Source organism: Sesamum indicum, linkage group LG6 (genome assembly GCF_000512975.1).
Source record: "Sesamum indicum cultivar Zhongzhi No. 13 linkage group LG6, S_indicum_v1.0, whole genome shotgun sequence".
In the NCBI taxonomy this organism is placed as follows: domain Eukaryota; kingdom Viridiplantae; phylum Streptophyta; class Magnoliopsida; order Lamiales; family Pedaliaceae; genus Sesamum; species Sesamum indicum.
In genome coordinates, this window is record NC_026150.1 from 20,469,141 (window position 1) to 20,491,841 (window position 22,701).

At 34.4% G+C, this 22,701-nt stretch overlaps 5 protein-coding genes across 6 annotated transcripts; 4 read left to right on the forward strand and 1 right to left on the reverse strand.

The window, feature by feature from the left end:
• LOC105165239 (BTB/POZ domain-containing protein At1g03010-like) lies at nucleotides 260-4,659 on the forward strand. Its single transcript, XM_011084186.2, has 4 exons — nucleotides 260-669; nucleotides 1,786-1,852; nucleotides 1,975-3,174; nucleotides 3,278-4,659. The coding sequence occupies exons 1-4, from the start codon at nucleotides 578-580 to the stop codon at nucleotides 3,821-3,823; spliced, it is 1,905 nt and encodes a 634-aa protein (XP_011082488.1). The 5' UTR covers nucleotides 260-577; the 3' UTR covers nucleotides 3,824-4,659.
• Nucleotides 4,506-4,980, reverse strand: LOC105165241 (monothiol glutaredoxin-S2-like). Its single transcript, XM_011084188.2, has one exon. It carries the CDS (start codon nucleotides 4,874-4,876, stop codon nucleotides 4,565-4,567), a length of 312 nt encoding a protein of 103 aa, XP_011082490.1. The 5' UTR covers nucleotides 4,877-4,980; the 3' UTR covers nucleotides 4,506-4,564.
• LOC105165242 (glutaredoxin-C11-like) lies at nucleotides 13,260-14,210 on the forward strand. The gene has a single exon (XM_011084189.2). It carries the CDS (start codon nucleotides 13,708-13,710, stop codon nucleotides 14,014-14,016), a length of 309 nt encoding a protein of 102 aa, XP_011082491.1. The 5' UTR covers nucleotides 13,260-13,707; the 3' UTR covers nucleotides 14,017-14,210.
• Nucleotides 16,430-17,347, forward strand: LOC105165243 (monothiol glutaredoxin-S9-like). Its single transcript, XM_011084190.2, has one exon. The coding sequence runs from the start codon at nucleotides 16,716-16,718 to the stop codon at nucleotides 17,022-17,024; it is 309 nt and encodes a 102-aa protein (XP_011082492.1). The 5' UTR covers nucleotides 16,430-16,715; the 3' UTR covers nucleotides 17,025-17,347.
• On the forward strand, nucleotides 18,453-20,886 carry LOC105165244 (membrane-anchored ubiquitin-fold protein 3). Of its 2 annotated transcripts, none has more exons than XM_011084193.2 (5): nucleotides 18,453-18,645; nucleotides 19,165-19,271; nucleotides 19,505-19,658; nucleotides 20,192-20,362; nucleotides 20,565-20,886. In XM_011084193.2, exons 3-5 carry the CDS (start codon nucleotides 19,526-19,528, stop codon nucleotides 20,618-20,620), a joined length of 360 nt encoding a protein of 119 aa, XP_011082495.1. In that variant the 5' UTR covers nucleotides 18,453-18,645; nucleotides 19,165-19,271; nucleotides 19,505-19,525; the 3' UTR covers nucleotides 20,621-20,886. The 2 variants fall into 2 exon arrangements, with proteins under 2 accessions (XP_011082495.1, XP_011082494.1); XM_011084192.2 differs by having other exon boundaries at nucleotides 18,455-18,645; nucleotides 19,438-19,658.

Below are 22,701 nucleotides of genomic sequence, written 5' to 3' on the forward strand. Positions count from 1 at the left end.
ATCAATCACACGAAAAATATATTATACTTATTATATAATTAATTCAAATCCGACGAAATTCGATCCCCGTTAGAATTTCCCATGCTAATCCAACTCATCTTTGCTTTCCGCTTTAATTAGCTTTACACATAATTCATGTATTTCTTTACAAACTAACAATAATCTGTGCAAGTGGTTGCTTTCACCAGCCATGATTACAAACCCCAAAAGCACCACATCCTTGACGGCTCCTGTGATTTTTCCCAAGAACAACACCACAGTAGGCACCTCAACCATTTAAAAAACTTAAAACAGGTTATTCACCGAAAAGGTTTGACACCAATGCAGACGTGTTCCTGACTTAATTTAAGCCCCTGCTTTTTTTAATCTTGCATGTCTTCATCTGTTGCTGAACTTGTTGTCCTCTTCAGTGTGTGTGTGTGTGTGTGAAAAAGTCATGCCAATGCAAGAGAAGTTCTGCCAATGAGACTTTAGAAAGGCGGGTTCTTGTTCTAGTTCTTAAAAGATCGCTTTTTTCTGGGATTTTCAGCTTATTTGTATCTACAAAAAAGGTGAGGATTGTAGCTTATTGAAGACAATGGGAGTTGTTACAGTTGCTGAACTGAAGCCAAACATATCAGGGAAGAGGCCTTTTCGTCCCGGTTCAAGTGCAAGACCTGTCAATGAATGGTAAAAACTTTTCTATCTTTTTATAGTTTACCACTGATCCCGATTCATGATAGTTAACAGCGGCGTGTTTGGTTACCAGAACAAATCAATGATGCTTCATGTAATGGGGTTGTGCCTGTTTAATCATGAAGGCATAAGTATTGAATTGCATTGTTTCTGGTTTTGAACTGTCCATGTGGAAATTGGGTTCATAATTTCTCTTCCAGGTTTTTCATCAATGCCCGGATGGCCCACGAATCAGGTGAACTGGTCGGCTGTTATATCTCTGTTCTACATTAGTTATTACACAACATTACCAGCTTGCAAGTTTCTTTCTGCTTGAGAGCAGAAATCCCACTTGAAAAGGACCGAGTGATGGCTTGTTCTTGAAATTTCAGAATCAATCGTTTTCTAGTGTAATTCCAGGTTCTGATCATATTCTGTGTATAATTCCGTGAAAAACTCAATTAATATAAGGCTCTCCAAGGAAAATATGATAGTACATCTGTCTCATGGCTGGCAGCCCTGAACTGACAGATCAAACTCCGAATGTACTGAAAATTCGCCATCAGTCCTGGATGATGCCCGAGTTAATCTAAGTTTCTAGTACGTTTAATTTTGCATGTGCGATGTCATGAAATTTGATACTGGTTAGTGGTCAATAATGCCTGTTCTCTGTTTGTGTACAGAACAATCACTGAAATCAGGTTGAGGCCCCCCCAGGCTTCTTGTTCCCTGTCGAATACAACAAAACTGAACACTGTATGAAAAATGCATTTGGAAGGAGACATATAAGTAAATCTTTGCTTGTGTATATACGATTCAGTAACAAACCTTGAAAATACCAGCCTTATCATCAAAGCAGGATAGATTGAACTTCATACCCCACTCGGGTTGTTATCTTTATTTCATGTCTTATGTTTCGTACTGGGCCATCAATATAATAGTGCAAGAATCCTTGACACCAAGTTGAGTGACATAGATCAGAGGTTTCAAGACTTCATCTTGTTCGAGTCTGAGTAGGGTTATCGATATCATGGGGATTCTTGTGTAGGAAACTGAAGCTGATTATTTTCTGTTTTCTTGTTTGTTGGTTATGAATGGCAATTGCCAATTTGATCGTATTCTGTGGCGCAGGCCAATATCTGATGTTTCCAGTGACCTGACTGTTGAAGTTGGAACGGCAAGCTTTGCACTACACAAAGTAAGAACAGTTTGGATTTTGTATTTCTTGACAGATTTCTTGCATTTTACATAAACCAATTTAGAAAAACATGGTACTGAAGATCAGAAAAACTTGATTATCTAAATGAATTTCTTGTGCAGTTCCCTCTAGTTTCACGAAGTGGAAGAATACGAAAACTATTGCTTGAAACAAAAGATCCCAAAGTATCAAGGTTGAATCTTGCTGGTGTTCCTGGTGGCTCTCAGGCATTTGAGCTGGCTGCAAAGTTCTGTTATGGGGTTAACATTGAGATTACAACATCAAACGTCGCTATGCTTCGTTGTGCAGCTCATTTTCTTGAAATGACCGAGGAATTTTCTGAGAAGAATCTTGAATCTAGGACTGAAGTATACCTCAAGGAAAATGTGTTCCCAAACATACCCAACTCAATCTCCGTTCTTCATCATTGCGAAAGTCTGTTGCCAATAGCAGAAGAGATTAATCTTGTTAGCCGGATGATCAATGGGATCGCAGACACTGCATGTAAAGAACAGTTAACTTCAGGGTTGTCCAAGCTGGAGCATAACTTCCCTTCAGAACAAGTTCATGGCCCTGATGCAGAAACGGCTTGGGATTGGTGGGGAAAATCGCTCGTTTTGCTGAATCTGGATTCATTTCAAAGGGTTCTGTCAGCATTCAAGACAAAGGGCCTGAAACAGGATATAATCAGCAGAATTCTGATAAATTATGCCCAAAACTCCCTTCAAGGCCTTGTAGTCAGAGACCCTCAACTGCTGAAAGGAAATTCCTCTGATCTTGATCTGCTGAAAAAACAAAAAGTCACCATCGAGACGATCGTTAGCTTACTACCGACGCAGTCAAGAAAAAGCGCTGTTCCAATAGCATTTCTTTCAAGTTTGCTGAAATCTGCAATTGCAGCATCAACATCCACATCATGCAGATCTGATCTTGAGCGACGGATCAGCCTGCAGTTGGACCAAGCAATTCTTGAAGACATTCTGATTCCAGTATATTCACATGGAAACAACCACAGCCCTCTGTATGAAACAGATTCAGTCCTGAGGATTTTCTCCATGTTCTTAAATCTGGACGAGGACGATGAAGAGGATAATCAGTTCACAAGGGATGAAAATGAGATGGTCTACGACTTTGACAGCCCTGGATCACCGAAACAGAGCTCAATTCTTAAGGTTTCCAAACTTTTGGATAATTATCTTTCAGAGGTTGCACTAGATTCAAACTTGACTCCATCAAAGTTCATAGCCCTTGCAGAGTTACTCCCGGACCATGCTCGTGTGGTTCACGATGGGCTTTACCGAGCTGTAGATATTTTTCTCAAGGTGAGCAACTATATTAATTAATCTTGTTTCAAAAACAAGAGAACTTTCTCTTTCACACGGAGACACTTGCTGAAAATCATCATTTTCTTAAATGAATTCACAGGTTCATCCCAACCTAAAGGACACAGAACGTTACCGGCTATGCAAAACTATCGACTGCCAAAAACTTTCTCAAGAAGCCTGCAGCCATGCAGCCCAGAACGAACGATTACCAGTGCAGATGGCCGTTCAAGTTCTATACTTTGAACAAATCAGGTTGAGAAATGCCATGAATGGGGTTGGGGGGCACAATCAATTTTTCTTTGGCTCAATAAACGGGCAATTCCCTCATCGTTCAGGGAGCGGAGTAGGCAGCGGATGCATCTCGCCACGAGACAACTATGCATCAGTTAGAAGGGAAAATCGGGAACTAAAACTTGAAGTAGCCCGAATGAGGATGAGGCTAACTGATCTTGAAAAAGACCACGTCTCCATGAAACAGGAGCTGGTGAGATCACACCCCGCCAACAAGTTATTCAAGTCATTTACGAAAAAATTAAGCAAGCTCAATCTGTTTTTCCGGATTAAAGACATAAAGACTATAGGGGGCAAGCCTAATTCTGAAAGCCGGTTCACTTTTCAGAAGAGGAGGCGTCATTCGGTTTCATGATTACCACCTCGTCCACTGCATGTAAATAGAACTGAATGCATAGGATCATTGTTGTGTGTTTGTGTGATTTTGAGGTCTGTACGCAGTATGCTGATGAGCTTTTCGGTACTGTTTTCTGTTGTGAAGTGAGCATGCTTGCCTGTCTATTTGATGCATTCTTCAAAAGTAAAGAATCAAACACCTTTATAGTTCACTCCTAACTTAAAACACATTCCAAATCTACATTAGTTCAGCCTGACCATAATCACAACAATTTGATCATAACTTGATCATTCACTGAGAGTTCTAATAAATTTTATGCAGAACCAGGATAAATCACCCAAGATCCCCCTCAACCGATGTCTTGCAACATCATTGCTACTGTAAGATTACAAGTTTACAGTGGTAAAAATTCGAGGGATCTATATTGGTAAGCTTTCATGCATTAGATGAAGCTTTCCAACGTCCGACTCTTTTATTTTTGGTCGAAAATAGAGTACCTTATTTTGTATTATTTGAGGAAAACTGCTAATCAAAAGATACAAAAAGAACATTATTACATTATATAATCAGGATCAGTCATCAAGCTCGATGCATAAAAACATGCTTAATGACTGACTGACTATTCACTGTTAGAGCTTCTTCACTACTCTCTTGATCAGCCAACTTATATCTATTTTCTCATCTGCTTTTTCTGCTAACATTAATAATTAGTTCAGTGGAATTACTTAACTATAAGTATATATATTCATGAAATCCTATTTATATCCAGATAGCTTTAGCCTTCTTGAGCAGTGGGACTAGCTTGCCTTTGACATGAAGGCTCATGACCTCATTGTCACCTCCAACCAATTCTTGGCCGATGAAAACGACCGGAAAGCTCAGCCTCCGCCCTGAGTCGGCCATGAGGGCCTTCTCCACCTGCTGCCCGTCCGGCAGTTCATCCAGCTCGTAAACGGTGGGGTTTGCACCAAAGCTGGATATCAGTGTTTTGATGGTGTGACACATGCAGCAAGTGCTCTTGCTGAATATCACCACGGGCTTGTCCGCCGTCAACTTCTCCACCGTGTCCATTTGCTGTGGCGGAAACCGAATTGAGTTGGCCGTGCAAATGCTGATCAAAGTAATGTACGTAGGTGGATTGAATTGTATATATGTTTGTGTTTGCGAAACTTGTTCACTTGTGGAGTTTATATATAGTAGGAGAGGGTGGCGACAAGAATAAGCGTAAAAGAATTGTTCCAAGAGATATTTCTTTTCAGATGCTCGTATACAATAACTAGTTATTCTTAGAACGTTTCGAAAACTTAAATTTTTCATACAATTACGATCATCTATATATATAAAATAAAATTTACAAAAGTTTATCATACATAATTGATTGGGATTGTTTAAAATCAGACGGACGAGACATTACCATAAATAATATGATATATAATAAGTATTACATAGCTGCTGAATGCATGTGTGGCTATGTATTTGCTTTTTACATTGCACACAAGTTGTACTATTAGCCAACAATAGTGAAAGAAAAGATAAAGTTGGGTATCAAGAAATCAATTCTTTGTTCATTCCAGAACCCTCCCTTATATATGGCCCAATGTCTATCTATACGCCAAATACTAAACCATGAGGTTGGATATGTGGCCCCTTTCTTGAGGTGTGGTTTGTGAGGATTCTTGCTCAGGTGTACATATCAGAGGGTTGATGGGGCATCACTTCATCTTGTGCCCTTCTCTTCTCCGTTAACGCAAGATTCCCTTCTCGCATCCGGACAAGGATTTGGCCCTCAAAATTGCTTCTTAAAAATTGTAATTCACGCTCTAAATGTATACGTAAATAGGCTATCTTCTCTCTTCTTGTCCCCAGCCAATGATTTTGGCCTCAATATCTCTTTTTAAAGGTTTTAATTCCCATTCTGGGTATATACGTAAATGGGCTGTCTTCCCTTCTCGTTCCCAGGGAATGATTTGGGCCTCAAAATCTCCTCTTAAAGGTTTTAATTCTCATTCTGGGTGTAAGTGCAAATAGACCACCTTTTCCTTTTTCATTCCCAGACTACGGTTTGAGCTTCAAAATCTCTTCTTAAAGGTTTTAATTCTCATTCTGGGTGTATATGTAAATAGGCTACCTTTTCCTTTTTCATCCCCTGACAACGGTTTGGGCCTCAATCTCTTTCTAAAGATTTTAGTTCACATCCGGGGCGTATGCATAAATAAGCTACCTTTTCCCTTCTCGTCCCTCGAACAATAGTTTGGGTTTCAAAATCTCTTTTTAAAGGTTTTAGTTCACATTTAGAATGTATACGTAGATAAACTACTTTCTCCCTTTTTTGGTAAGAAAACTGAACTATCTAAAGAGGCAAATAAATATAACATCTAAATGATTTTTAGCACTGTTCTCACATTTCAAACCCCAAGTATGAATATTAAACACAAAATTATTGTATTTTTTCGATCAAACAGAAAAGATTGTCGTTCCAGAACTCCGAGCCTAAACCCTAAAGAATACTTGAGAATACAGAAATGGAATTTCAAGAAGCCTTCTAATTAAGACAAATATGTTGGAATTTATTTAACTTTCATATTTTTAATCAGATTTTTATCAATTTTTGGAGTTTAATGCAATTTACCTCCTGTGATATTAGAAACGAACAAATTACTCCCTTATGAAAACATCACATAGAATTGCTCGCATTTTTTCCTTAATTTTTGAGATGATTAAGGGGAAAACAAATTGTGTGGTAAACAAATGAAAGGAGGAAGCATTTCTTGGAACAAGGGCGTCATTGTAATTTACTCTTAGTCCGTACATACACATGAAGATACCTCAAGGACATGGCCGTTTGCAGCAATTACCATATTCTCCACTTCCCATCGAATAATTGGTCATTATTGTCCTAAATTGAACACACCTATCATCATTTGAAAAGGGCATCTTTCTTGCATCAAATCTCTGGCTATCGTGTCGCTACAAAATTGAGATGACTGCAGATCCATAAAAACGCAGCTGCATCATCATCGCTTCTATCCCAACTCTACTTTATTTTATTTTATATTTAACTTCATAAATATATTTTATGTACGTAAAACTTTTATTATATGTGTCCGTTATCTATACTAATAAGTTCGGCACATTTTATGTATGTACGTATTTTTTATAAGTATCTAAAATAAAATATTTTTGAATTATATTTTTTATTTTTTATAGAGTTAAAAATTACCTATAATATATATAAAATAAAAATAAATGAGAAAAAAATAACTACCAGAAGGTAGTTATGGAAAATCATAATGAGTGGGAAAATTTAAACTAATTTTTTAATTTAAAAAAAATAAAAATTAACATACCAATAAATTGAAGATACCCATAGGGTGCTCTTCAATTATATATAGTACAGATATTTAAGAAAATATTTTATATACATAATGTGGATAAATAAAATGTTGGGATAATTACACTGTTCGTTCCTGAAATTTGGTGTATATATTACACGTAAACCGTTAAATTGCATCTAGTATTTCTAATGTTTGTTTCTGTCCAATAAATAGATCCCTCTGTTATTCAAAATTCATCGAATTTGTTGACATCAATAAAAAAGATGAACGAAATTCATGTTTACCCAAATCGGCTTATTACTCACGTATTACAGGTCAAATAAATTTTTGCTGGCCAAAATACCCTTATAAGGCTGAAGATATACCTCCTTGCATTCATTATCATGTCAAGATTTGGTCAAAAAAGATTTGTTTCATTCGCAATATGTTATTAGTAAGTCAATCGGGATAACTTGGATTTTCATTCAAATTTTTCGTTAATATCAGTAAATTCGATAAATTTTGACTGACAAAGAGGTCTATTTATTAGACAGGAATATGATGGGTATTAGATGTAATTTTTCAAAAAGTAGAATATTTACATGTAATTACACCAAACAATAGAGGAGGGGATAGTATAATTATCTTTAAAATATAAGACAAAATATCGATTTAAAATAGAATATTCAAAGTTATTACACAGTAAATGATCTGGCGTGCACTTGTGCATTATAATTAGAGCCTCTATTCAGTGAAGGTTATAAATCGTGCGAATAATCTGGTTTTGATTTGCTGTCAATATATAGAATGAAATCCAAGACCGTCCAAGGTGAATAAAGAAGTCGTACTTTTTATTGGAATTCAAATAGCGACTTTGCCTAGGATTTATACCTCTTGAGGAGGCTATAGATTCACGACAGACTGATTAATACGATGATTACACGTGGGAGAATTAATCTTTTTAGCCCATTGACAAAGTTAGTGGAGGCTCTAATGGTGGGGAGAAGGATTAAAGTCGCATTCTTGAAGATTATGTGTGTTCATGCATGTCACCTTCCCTTTCGTATAGTGCTAATCTCTCGTGCGACTTTCTTCCATCTCCAAAGAGTTTAAAGTTTACACCAACTCCAATCAACCAATTTCAAGCTAATATTTAAATCATTTTTTTCATAAAAGACCTAAATACTATATGCGAAAAATAATGAAATACGCACGACTCCATATATACAATTCAGTGCTCTAAAACATAAGCGTGATCGTAATTTCACATTAATTTTTAATTAAAAATTGAGAAATTCTAATATAAATAGGATCAAACTACATTCACAAAAAACTGCAAAGCAATTGAATTTACACCAATCGTACAATCAGACCCATACATACTTATATAGAGAAAAAATAATCAACGTAAATAAAAATATTATTACCCTTGACAAGTAACTAAATAATATTGTGTAGTTAAATTAAATTTACATGAGGAATTTATGAAAATTGAAACTTTATTTGTTGGGATAATCAGAAATCTATTGAGCATCAAGAACCATTTTTTCTTTTATATCTTTTGGTATAAATGCCACTTTTCACCTTTTTTTTTTAATTTTCCTCCTATGGTGATAACGTTGAACTTATGGGTATATCCATATTAAAGGAATATTGTGAATATTTTGGAGGTGGCAAATAAAGCACGTAGCAAGGCATGCAGCTTCCAGAGACAAAAAGATGGTGTATTCTACCTTTTAACTTGGGACCAGTTTACATTAACTGGCTCAAGGTAGAGTGAAGGGGCAGTACTAGATTTTGATGAACCTACACATTTTCATCTACTTGTAAAATTTTCAGCCATAATGCATGTGATGTATATTTGTGTATCAGTATTTGGAGATATCTCTAATTGTACGATTTCATGTTGAAATATTGATTTGAAGGCGATTGAGTGGTCATTACGAATCCATACGTATAGGGTAGACTTGTTAATGGGAGGGCTGTATCCAATCCTGAAACCATTATAATAGTTAATATCCAAATTCAGACCCAATACCTTTATATTATACTAGAGCCCGAGACACATATGCATTGAAATAAGTATTTGGGTATGAGTAGAGTTTGTATCGTAAAATACTCGTGAGTATAGGTATCAAATGGGTAAATTACACTCTAAAATTTCATATTTATCTAATTAACTTAACATTGAATTTATCAATTTTTATAATCAATCACCTAGACTTATTTGTTATATAAAATTCTTAATTTTTTTTCATGGTTTATTAATTTTTTTATGATTTGATATTTTGACAAAAAAATTGCCAAAGTTTTTCATCTTTATTTTCATAGTGAGAATACTTCAAATGAAGTTTACCATAACACTCATTTGAACATAATGTGATAGTTTCGAAAAAAAAATTAAATTAATTAACAATAGAAACTGATAAAGTTTATTCCAAAATTAAAAATATATTTTCGTACTTTTTTTCGTTCCTATCTCAAATTTATGTTGATTGTGTAATTAATTAATAACGGTCTATTATTTAAACAAAAACAAAATCATATTTGAATAGCTTTTAATTTATTTGATAACTACACAAATTGTCACGATTTTATAGTAGTTTAATTCTCCTTTTTGAGCCAAAATACTCCTGATCTTGTGTTGCTTATTCAGCTAAAAGTGATAATATGAGATGAAAATGGCAAAAATCAAGCCAAAAATGGATATTAAGAACATCAAAAAGGGAAAAGGAGATTCCAATGCAATTTTGCGGGGTTGACTAAACGTGCCCACGTTTAGTGATTTGGTCAATACGGATGAAGAAAGGAAAGACGTGATTTTCGCAAGAGAAAAAAATGAATGATGTGCTTAAATTTGGAAAGGACTCTTTTAAATATGTTATTTATGATCTATTTACATTTTTAGAACTAATCATGTACTTATCCCCCTTCGTCTAGATTCGTAGGAGACTTTTATTATAAAAAAGGGGTTCTCTCCATTTGTAGGACACAACTTTGAATTGAATAGAATACTTTATTTTCAATAGTTTACTTTACCTTCATACTCTCTCTTTTAGTTTTAATTTGTTGCCGGGGTTAATGGAATTCCATTTCTTAGTGTATTCTTCCATTAACATGTCCGGCTAAATTTTTTATTTTCTAGTTAAAGTATGGTGATTGCTTAATTCGTAACTTGTTGTGAGATCTAATCTGCTCTTTTTACACTTGTTAAATGAATATTCATGTTATTCTCTGTGCTTTTATTACAAACTTCTGATTTATGAATAATTCGATCGGTTGTTCATTACCAAAAAGGTTTGCTTAGTTAATTGAACTTTACAAATCCATATAATGTTTGCAACGTAGCATAATTAATTATGTCAAAGTAGTTAGTTATGTTATGGTGAATGTATGATCTCATTTAAAAGAGTTATTCTCGTAGGAATTTGTTAATTAGAATCAGACGTTTTTAGTTCTTAAAGCTGTTAATAGATTAAATTTTGTAGACGTTCCCAGGATTGTCTGTTAATTAGGGATCTAGCCAACGGTCGTACCTTGGTTGACGAAAAGGTAAGGAAAGGTAAGGTTGTTAAGTCGTACCAACAACCATAACTGATTTATTTGTTTATACAAGTGTTATTTTTGCATCAATGAACAACTCATAAGAATCAAGCATGATCCCGACCTTAACCGAAAAAGCTTTGTCTCATATTCTCGCCAGGTAATTTTAATTGTTTTCTAGTTTATTTAGTTTTTTTTTAATTATTTCTTTCTATCATCATACATCCCCCATTATTTTCTATTTCTTTTAAAGAAATCAACTTAAACCAGTCTACGTGGAATCGACCATACTCCCACTTTCACAAATGTTGTAGGAATTATTTTTTGTGGTTTCGGCACCCATCATTATTTAATCGATAGCAAGTTCATGAAATATTTTAATAAATTAATTTAATAATATGTTCTTATAATATCGATCATTAAAAAAATAAAACATATATAATTGCTTCATTTATTTAAAATGCGTGAGACATACATGAACCCTATTATTTCGGGTCGAACATGAATAAAACCCAACAAGTAGGATATATACATCGACCCAATTTAATATAATATGGATAAAATTCAACATATAGGATATATAAATAATAACTACAGGTAGAATTCTAATATCGTATAAGTAATATGTATAGGTATTTATTGAGATGGAATTCGAATAAAATAATACCCACATATTCACAGAATTAATACCGTGATGCCGGCCCAAATAAAAGAGACACAAATGATGGGCTGTTATGATATGAATAAAAGATTTGAAACATTTCTGAATTTTCAAGATTTTAAGATAGTTCCTACATCATTATGGTACCTTATTTATTACTACCATAATATCCCCCGTAATTATAAATATTATCATATTTTTATCACTTCTAAATATATAAAGATATGTTATATATTAGTGACCGCATTACTATATATGATAGTGAAAATTAATTTACAAAAAATATTGAATAGTAATTTATTAAGTTTATTTATTGAATATTTTGAAAATAATTCTATAATATATGTTTTCCTTTAGACGTCGAGAAAAATTATTTTATAAGTTTTTAAATGCTATATATATATATATGCATATTTAAATTAATATATCTTTAGAAAAAATAAAAAATACTAAGTTGATATTTATGTGTCTCGGTATCACATGCGTGATGTTTTCAAACTATAAGATCTTGATGTTGTTGATTTTGTGCGATTTGTTTATAATTATATTTTAAATTTATTTACTTACTTTTACAAAAAAAAATTAAAATATATAAAACAAATTTAAATAAAATAAATATTAAAATATATTAAAAATAATAATAAATTTTGTAACTGCATTTGTAATGGCTTTTGTAATATACCAACAAAATGTATGATTGTGAGACCATCACAAAGAATGTGCCAAAAACAGTTACAAATTAAAATTCAGGCTATTCCAAAAACCGTTACAGAATAAGTGAAAAAAATAGTTTCAAATGCAGTGCCAAAAAACAGATACAACTATAATGCAAAACAGTTACAAAGAGTATTGCAAAATCGTTCCAAATATTTGGTAAAAAGGTGTTACAAAAGTCGTTGCAATAACATTTATTTCAAATCCAACGTAAAAGTTACAAAAGTCATTCCAAAATGAATTTTTATTCATGTTACTAGTTTTGTAATGGTTACAACAGACCGTCACAAAAGTCATTACAAATTGCAAGCCGTTACAAATACTTTGTAACGCCTCGTTTAGCCGCAGTAAGTCTAACCATTACAAAAATCGTTACAAAAAGAAAAAACGTTACAAATTTAAAAAAAAAAAAAATGTTTCAAAATTCGTTCCAATTAAATATTTTTTTTTTGTAGTGATGGTAATCAAAGATATACTAAACTTTAAAGAAAAACAGTTGTTGTTTCTTGTTTCTTTTAGACCTTTCTGCAAGAATTTTTGCAGATGTGATTCTCATGAGCCAGATTCTAAAGTGGGATTGCATTGGATAAGTTTCTTATCCTTTGAAGTTCTTACACATCAGCCAATGGATCCCACAACGTCTAACCATAAATCGTTACAAAAAGAAAAAACGTTACAAATTTAAAAAAAAAAAAAATGTTTCAAAATTCGTTCCAATTAAATATTTTTTTTTTGTAGTGATGGTAATCAAAGATATACTAAACTTTAAAGAAAAACAGTTGTTGTTTCTTGTTTCTTTTAGACCTTTCTGCAAGAATTTTTGCAGATGTGATTCTCATGAGCCAGATTCTAAAGTGGGATTGCATTGGATAAGTTTCTTATCCTTTGAAGTTCTTACACATCAGCCAATGGATCCCACAACAGAAACCAAAACAAGAATGAAGTACTAAAATTCCTCAAATTCAAGAATTCAACTCATGACTTTAACTGTAATAACTCTAAGAGAAATGCAACCTCAACCCTTTTAACCAGAGGATACTGTAACAGTAAAGTTGCCAAATCCAGTTGATTAACACAGCCATTTTAATATCTCCAAGAATCTATGTACCGCATTTGTAACAGTACTACATACCTTTTATTTAAGTGCATTTGCAGATTAATATCTGTTGTTTTTCATTTTCTCCAAAAGTCATCATGTCTACGTAGAACAAACTTCTCCCACAATCACAAAAGAATATATACCAAAACCTGCTGCCCTTTGCATACCTGCAAGTGTTATTTACATCATAGGCGTAGCAGCCTATCAGCATCCAGAGGCACTTAAACAAATGCTGATAACTGTTGTCGAGTGTACGGAAAAGTTCAGGTGCTGAATTAAAATGTGATCTACACTCTCTGTGTCAACTTGTTTGCAGCATTTTTCAGGAAAATCATCAAAGGCCGGCTTTCCTTATCCGAACAAACATCATAAAGCGAACTTCAAGATTCTTTAAGATTCTCGGTTTTTTACATTTCCAAGATAAACAGACTTGGGGTGAAACTGCCAACTCCTCTATAAATAGAATAATGAAGTGTGAGTACACAAGACAGGCCTCATAACACAAGCTACAAAGTTTCAGTTCTTCATATACTTTGTTTTGATTATCATTTAGCTGAAGCTGTTGAAGCTAATGGAAATGGTAAGGGAATTGGCGTCCAAGAAAGCTGCAGTGATCTTCACGAAAAGCTCGTGTTGCATGTGCCACAGCATCAAGGCTTTGTTCTATGAATTAGGCGCAAGCCCAACAGTGCACGAGCTTGATCAAGACGCCAATGGTAGGGAAATAGAGTGGGCCTTGAGAAGCCTCGGCTGCAACCCGGCTGTGCCTGCAGTTTTTATTGGTGGACAGTTTGTTGGCTCAGCCAAAGATGTGATCTCCCTCCACCTCGATGGATCCCTAAAGCAAATGTTGATTAATGCCAAGGCTATTTGGTTCTGACAACCAACTCATTACATAACTGTTTAGTGCAATATAGCTAAGTTTGGAGAAGCTTTGCAAGTTGTAATTATAAGGCTTCTTGATTTTGTTAAACTGTTGTAACTTTTACTTGGCTTATGTCCACTTTCGGTGACTTGTGCTGCAATCAGACATCCCCACTTCATCAGATGGGCTATAGAAGTTTTCTTAATATCTTCATTCTTGCAAGTATTAGAATTGTCCAAGAAAAAGATAACATATTTGGGCCTAAACTTGGTTCTTGATGAACAACATGGAAAAGGTTCAACATAACCAAGCAAAAACATAACTAGGCAAATCAGACATTCTTAATACTTGAACATGAGAATAATGTCCCAACTGTAGTATTTGGGCCTTCAAGTTAAGAAACTCAATTGATGGTTTCTAGAAGACATGCCATGCATGAAACTTACTGTGCTCAGATTTTGGGACGATGGAGTGTATGTTGTCTTAACATGTCGGCCCAACACCGCGATCCATCAACCAATAATCTACAAAACTTAGCAGCATGCTTGTGGACCTTCTGATGTTATCCTTATGTCTCTCTTGCATAACTCAGTCATAATACAGTGTGTCCTATGATAAATCAACTCATGTTTATCCAAAATATGTCTTACAATTCTGTTCTTCTCATTTCATATAGCAACCTTCCCCAGAAAGCATGTCATGTTTCTATCAAAATCAAGACAAACTATTTAGATCTAAAAATAAATGCATAGTGCATTCTGCATACAGCCACAGAACAGTTTTTCATCGATGTGTCCCTTTATGCGTTCTCGAACTCTATCATCCCTCAGAGATAAAACTCCAATGCTCAAGCATGTATTTTGAATTTATAAAAATTACTGGAAAAATCATAGCTGAAACGGAGTGTTGAAGATAAACCAATCAAAAACCAAAAACCGAATGAGAAGCCCTTCAATGGGGTAAACCAAATTTCACTTGTTCCATCATAAGAAATGATGCCTATCAAGCTATGCTTGCACACTTGTCTCCTCTTACCACTGCAAAATCAGGCAAAATTCTCAAGTTTTTTCTTTCAGCACCACAAGTACGAAACAAGATTATTCGCGCATATCATGCTTAATCTTTTCGGCTATTACTTTTTGTATCGACTGATCATTTCAATCAAGAAAAAAGTAAAATACAACTTAAACTTATCGTTACTCCTCTTCATACTTATCTCTGGCAACTTCTAATTGTTTTTCTGCCCTTTTTCTTCTTTTTCCCAATTTTAAAAAGTGCTAGAGGACACAGTTGGATGAAAATGTTCTTGTTTTCTTGTGGATTTACAGACCTTGTTATTCAATCTAAATGACATTTTCATCTTCATTTTTTTGTTTATCTGTCGTTTTCTCGGATTTGAGGTAAGAACAACTAATGGTCTATGTACATGATTCCTCTACTGGAAAATTCTACAGCATACCATAAGCCATGTGCAAGCTAATTTTGCGAATAACATTGTTGTCCCCACAAAATTCCTCCACATCCAAGAACTCTGGAACTTTAACAAATTGAACGTACCGGGCTCCCATGCACTCTTTCTTGAAGTTCTTGACCTTGAGCTGGAAAATATAAACTGCAACATCTTACAGTCACAATTTCATGCGTCAATTGGAATACTTACTGAAATTTTGTTTTGGCTTCAATCATTGATTGTGCTTGTCGGCGTGAATAGTTCTATTTGACAACATATTTGCAAAACGAGACGTTCTCTTGTTTTTTCTAGAATTAGTTATATATGCATATAATACATTCTACATATAGTTAGTTTATACTTCATAGTACGTATAATATGCAGTTTACACCATGCAAAGAGATTCACTCACATGCTAGGTCTTGAGAAGCCCAGTGCACAAGTTGGTGGGCACAACCCCAAAGATTCACCACCGAAAGCCCTCTTATTCGTGATCTTTTGTCCAAAGACCAAGAATATTGTGCTGCAAAGTTATGATTTGAAGAATCTGCAGGAAAATTGACCACCCCTCTTGAAAATATGCTGCTTTTGTTGCAATTCTTGACACGAATTTCGTATTTCTCCCTCACTAAAACGAACCTGCATGGTTACTAGACGTGCAACGTGTTCAAAAAAATTACCATTCTTCATATGTTCAATTAACTTTCAACCAATGTTTTAAGCAGCAGAGTTCCTGGAGGAATATAAACATGCAAATCTGCATGTCAGACGGGTCAAAAATGTTCCCATAACAAAGAATATATCTATCATTGGTTTGTGATGTTCAACTTGTTTTTGTCCGAACAAAAATATTTTAGTATCTATCTTGAAAAAGTGCCTTTATCAGGACCTTTGGGCATCCAAGCAGTAAAGCTCCCATTCTTTTGAAAATGTTCTTGTTTAGAAAAAAACTGTCCATTCTTTTGCTGCTGCAATTCTTTTATAAATAGAGCTGCAAAACAGGTCAAGTTCAAGGCAAGCTTTGGCTTCCAATCCCTTTTCTTGCGTCCTCAATTTCATAATCTCCCTCGAATCATCAGATCACAATCTCCACTTGGAATTGTTTGATCTGATGCTTTTTAACAACATCTAAAGCTCTCAAAAGAAGATTAAACAAACACTTCCCAATACCATTCCATCAAAGAAAAGGGATTTCTTTTTTTATTCTGTTTCTTGGAATAACTAGCTCTAGAGCCTAATTACTATCAACCAAGAACCACAAAAGATGGAGAAGATAGTAAAACTTGCATCCGAAAACGGGATCTTGATCTTCAGCAAGAGCACCTGCTGCCTGTGCTACGCGGTGCAGATACTATTCCAAGAACTGAGGGTGCATCCTCGCGTCCACGAAATCGATCACGATCCAGAAGGGAAGGAAATCGAGAAGGCCCTGATGAGGATGGGATGCAGTGGACCTGTTCCAGCCGTTTTCATCGGAGGGAAGCTGGTTGGATCAACCAATGAGGTGATGTCCCTCCACCTGAGTGGCTCTCTCATTCCACTGCTCAAGCCATATCAGGCTAGTTTGTCCTAAGGAACCTGAAAATGCTGCTTTGATTCGGTTCAAGTACCAGGGTTTGTTATTACCAGAAGAATAAGATTTGCTCCCATTGTCCAGGGCTCTTAGAGTTGGAGAAAGTAGTGGTTTGTTCATGTAGCAAGTGTGTGAGTTGGTGTAATTTTATAGGTTGTTGTTATCAGTTCAGTAGCTAGCTTTAATTTTTAGCATGATCAGGTATTGTTCTTAGTGGAAGAATGTGTTCTCTCTGCTTTTCCTTACTATGGTTTTTTAACTAAGCTTTCCTACTTCCCACAAGATTCTCCACTCATCTGCTCCCTCTTTGAGTACCTCGGCAACGATCCTTTCGAAAAATTCTTACCTAAATTAGATTGAATCAATCACATTATAAATGTTATTATATGTACACACTTGTCATAAGATTTATTTTCATATTGATCCAACTCCATTCAAATTGAAAATTTCCTCGTATTCTTTCATTTTTATATCAATGCGAACATACATATATATAAATATTTGTGTAATGCAAGAGAAGTATATATATTTATTTTAGAATTGATTGAATTTGTCATATATGATATTTTATTTTTAATTTCTTCTTGGAGTACACCCTTCCCATCATTCCATCAACATATTATTGAGTAGGGCACATGAGAAGATCCACACATGATGCTTTTTATTAATTCTTTCTTCATCTCTAACTCAAATCTTGATTTTGTCTCTCAAAAGGTAGATCCTCCCTTGAAAAAGTATATCTTTTAAGTACTTTTTTTTTATTTTCAGATTTTTAGTCATTAATAACAATATTTATATACTGTACTACAATAATCATAATTAAACTCTTTATTTAAAGTATCAGTATTTTTGTTCTCATACACTCTGAAACATCGTTCTTACAAGAACCATCGGTCATAATTCTAAGTATTAAGTGCGTAATCAATGAAATTTTTACATTTTTGACAAGAAGAATATTTGGCAAGAAAACAACATAAGGGATGCCTTGAGCTTTATGAAATTCCTAGTGCATTTTCTCCATTTGCATAAAGTTAAAACCAAAAACACAAAAAGAAAAAGGTAAATTCTCCACTTGTATAGTATAAGAAACCTTCTTGAAAAGGCATAGAATTCCCACAACCTTTTTTCTTAATTCTTTCTTATATTTTAATTTCTTATAGGGGATTTTTAATATTTTAATTCAACATGTCAAATTCTCAAACCATATGACATGCATTACTCATCTCTATTTGATCACTTCCACAAGTTTTCAAATATTCTTTATTTTTTTCTATATAAAATTTTAATTTATTTCTTGAAAAAAAATATTTTTTTAGGGATTTGGTAATATATTACTATCCCCTAGACCCAAAAAAAAAAAAAAGAAAAAATGTTGAATTTTGTTTTTTGTTTTTATTTTATTTATTTTCAAAAGAAAGTAAATACAGAAAAAGACTGAGAAGCTGACAAAGAGAAGCGAAAACGTCAAACGCCACCGAATCCTCCATCTCTGTCTCTATCTAATCTGAAGAAATTATTATCTGGCGGTTGTTCCTTCTCTCCGGCGGGTGTCGTACTCTCAACTGCGCCGAATTTATCCGCCTCTCCTCGCCGATCTTTCATTAAATGGCGTCTTGATTAGGTTATACCTCACTGTTTTTTGTTTTTTTTTTGCTTTGCCTTTAGAATATTCATTGATATTTTTATTACGTATTGTTTGTTGTTATTCTAATTGGCAGAAGGAAAGAAAATTTGGGGGATTTTAAGTAGTATCTGTAGTTCAAAGTTAACAGTTTATTGGTTATCTTCGATTTCTGTTATGGGTTTTCTAGATTTATTGTAATTATGCCATAGGCTCTGGAAAAGATTTGGCGGGCTAGGGTTTTGATCTTTTTTGGGAGGATGTATTTCTGGAAATGGATGTAAAGATCCGTACAGTCAGGATTGTGGATAGTGAATTGCTTGGTGTCTAGACGTGTTCTTGGGTTTGGACGTCGGATTTTAATCAGTGAATTGCTGAGGACAACGTTCTCTTAATAAGATATATGTCTTGTCGAAAAAGACTGCTACGGAATTTAGCTTTTCTATTGTTTTCTTATTCCTCTTCAATTATTTAAATTGAGTGTAGTGATGGAGAATTTTACATGTAGTGTGCATTCAGTTTGTGATACAGGGGCTTCGTTGAGGTTTCTGTGATAGTAGAAGCTGTTTGATCATATGAAGTGGTTACTCGGTTCTTGGGGTGGTGATTCAGATGCACAGTTGCTGGTGCGTTTTCCTGAAATCGTTTTGCGGATGGTTCTGTTTCTGATTTTCAATATGGATAATCATATATCATCATTATGTGCTGGAACGTATAGGTTGCTTATGAAATTCATTATCAATTTTGTTTACGATTTCTGAATGATTAATCATATGAATTCTTATTGGGCAGGTGAATTTTGGTGAATTGACTTCTTTTACTCATAGGCTTGTCATTGTATTCCGTTGGACTTCTGCAGAGATAATAGAGGCAGGCTACTATGGCTGAGGGAGATGAGCACCTTGAACTTAAGTTCAGAATTTTTGATGGGACAGATATAGGTCATGGAACCTACTCATCGTCCATTACTGTAGCTACTCTTAAGCAAAGGCTTCTTGCGGAGTGGCCTCAAGGTTGTGATCTGCCACTGTATATGTGTGTTTTACAAAACTTAATCTTCCTTATGTTTGGTGGTAACAAGGGTTTTTTTCCTGCTTTTATATTTTCCTCTATTCAATGTAATACAGTTGTCTGCTAATGTGTTATGGAGTTCTGATCCTCCCAAAGGCATGATTTGTATTATTCCACTAAAATTACTTGCAGCGGTGCTTTGCAGGGGCTGTTGCTTCGGCAAGAGTACTTCTATATGGATGTAACATACATAAGGAAATTGTTTATGACATGAGGCTCCAACAGAAATTTACTTCAGCTGTTTTAACATAAAGTAGTCGGAAGCGCATTGTGTGTGATGTGATAAAGTTAGTTAGAGAGTCGGAAAGACAGTTAAACCAGTTTCAGGAAATTCCTGAAATGAACAAAATACTGTAGGGTAACAATATCTTAGTTATCATTCCTTTGTCCATTAAGCGTCCAGTTGACTGTGATTTATTCCTTCTGGTTGCTCCTACCAAGGGTTGATTAAGCCTCTTGTCCTCTACATTTGCAGATAAATCAGTTGTACCAAAGTCGGTGAGTGATATGAAACTAATCCATGCTGGAAAAGTTTTGGAGAACGGAAAGACACTTGCAGAGTCTAGAGTACACATTGGTGATCTTCCTGGTGGAGTTATTACTATGCATGTTGTTGTACAGCCTGCTGTTGCTAAAAAGAAGACAGGTATATTTTGTTCTGTTGTATTGTTACATTTACTTAATGCATCGCCCTTTAGTGTGAAAACTTTTGTGGGTTCCATTTTGTTTGTCTGTGTTACCTAATATCTCACATGGCATTTGATTGAGGCCAATGTCTATTAGAATGTAACCCATTCCATCTGTGGAATACTCGTGGGTTTTGATTTCCTTGTTTCGGTGCAATGCAGATAAGAACCATTCTGAGAAACAAAAACAGAACTTGTGTTCCTGCGCTATCCTGTAGATTCAGGTGTCACGAGCAGCGTGCTGACGAGGCCAACTTCTCATGCTTTTTACTTTCCTCAAAAACATTAGAGCACTATAACAATGATGACGAAGCTTCTTTAAGTGAAGAAATGAAGTGGTATCTAAAATTTGAAGCATCGTCTTCTTCCTTGTAATCTATTTTTGCCATGTTCTGATTGTTTTACAAAGTGGATATAGATCTGTCTCCAATTGGCGTTTCTAGTTTCTTTCTGGAGTTGAGAGGTTCCTCAGTGTTGAGATTGATCTGAATTATGCATCCACCTTCATTACCATTCATGAGAACAGTGCTAAGGTTGTACAAAATGCTTTGAACAAAACACCCACTCCATTTCCCAAAGACAACCCCACATCTCATCACCCGGTTCTTTGTGAAGGCAAGCCTTTGTCCTGCAAAGAGGTCTATTTGGATGGGACATCAAGAACATCTGGCATTGGTGCCAAAGAAAACTGTCTCTGTCTCAATCTCGTGTCCAGTGCTGGCAACATGGAAAAAGTCGAAAACTCTTTAGGATTTGGATGTGGTTTGGTGAATAACATGATGTCTGAATACAACCAAATCGCCGGAGTAATAGGGTTTGGCTGGGTGCCCAACTCATTTCTCAACCAAATCACCTATCAATTACCAAACCAGTGACTATATCGTGTCTGAGGTCTGACGACGATGTTAAGCTACAGCCACGGAGTGCATGCAAAAACGTCCCTTGAAATGCGACGCGATTATGCTATGTACCATGTATCATTGCAAAGCTTTAGCCTGAATGAGAAAAGGCTCAACATGAAATTTGCATTTTACGTGTTTGAAATGGAGCTAGAGAATTATTTCTCCAAGTTTAGAATTTTGGAGCAAACGGATATCGATATGGATTGTGCTAATAAGTGACGGAATCGCTACGGATACAAAACTCCATTCTTCTACAGACTCACACCTGTCAATGGACGGGTATTACCCGAATTCGAACTTATTATAATAGCTTATATCCAAACTTAGACCTATTATTTTTATAAAAGACACAGCTTCATATTAATACTTGAAATAAATATTTTGAAATAGATCTAAACTCTAAAATACCTGCGAGTATGAGTATTGGATTGATAAAATCTAATACCCCAACATATTTATTTATTAACTTAAAGTCATTGAATTACCTTTTCTTTTTTATAAATCAATCGACTAAATTTACTTGTCCTTTACTCATATTTTATACATAATTTATTAATTTTTTTATACGCATTGACATTCTGAATAAAAACTTTAGAGTTTTTCACGTTTATTTTGTAGTGACAACTCTAAATTAAGTTTCTGATAAGATTAATTTGAACATGATGCGATAGTTTAAAAAATAAAAAAAATACATAAGAAATTTAAACTCGTCAAGCTGGACTGATATGTGGAACTGATAAAATTTGTTTGATTTTGACTTCTAAAGAACTCAAGAACCGAAAGTTGAATACAATTTCAAATTGATACAAAATATTATTGTTCTAAAGTTAAAATATAGTATTCATACCTTTTTTTTCCTACCAGCTCTTTAGTTTTTGTTCATATCTCGACTGTAGGCCGATTACTTAGTTAATTAATAACGATTCAACAATATTCAATTTATACATATTAAAAATTCAAATAGTTTTAAATTTATTTTATCGATTGCAAGTTCATGAAAAATTTTCAATTTAAAAATATGTTCTGATGATATCATTACAAAAGAAAAAATGTAGAATTGTTTCATTCATTTTAACATGAAGAAATTTTCAAATTAGACTCAATTATTTTAGATATAAAATGAATAAGAACCAACGGGTATTCTATAAATAGAATTTAAACAGAACATATAATTAACAACTACAAATATTTATTTAGGTAGAGTTCTTGGAAAATAATACCCATCCACATGCCTAGCTAGTACAGACTATAACTTTAGCAAACTATTGAAAATTTTATAGGTCAATCCTTATATTGAAATATATATAGTCACGTCCTAAAGAGAAATTTAATTAAAAAGCAGTTACGTAGCAGTTTCTTTTCTTATTACAAATTGATGTTATTTTATGTTTGATTTA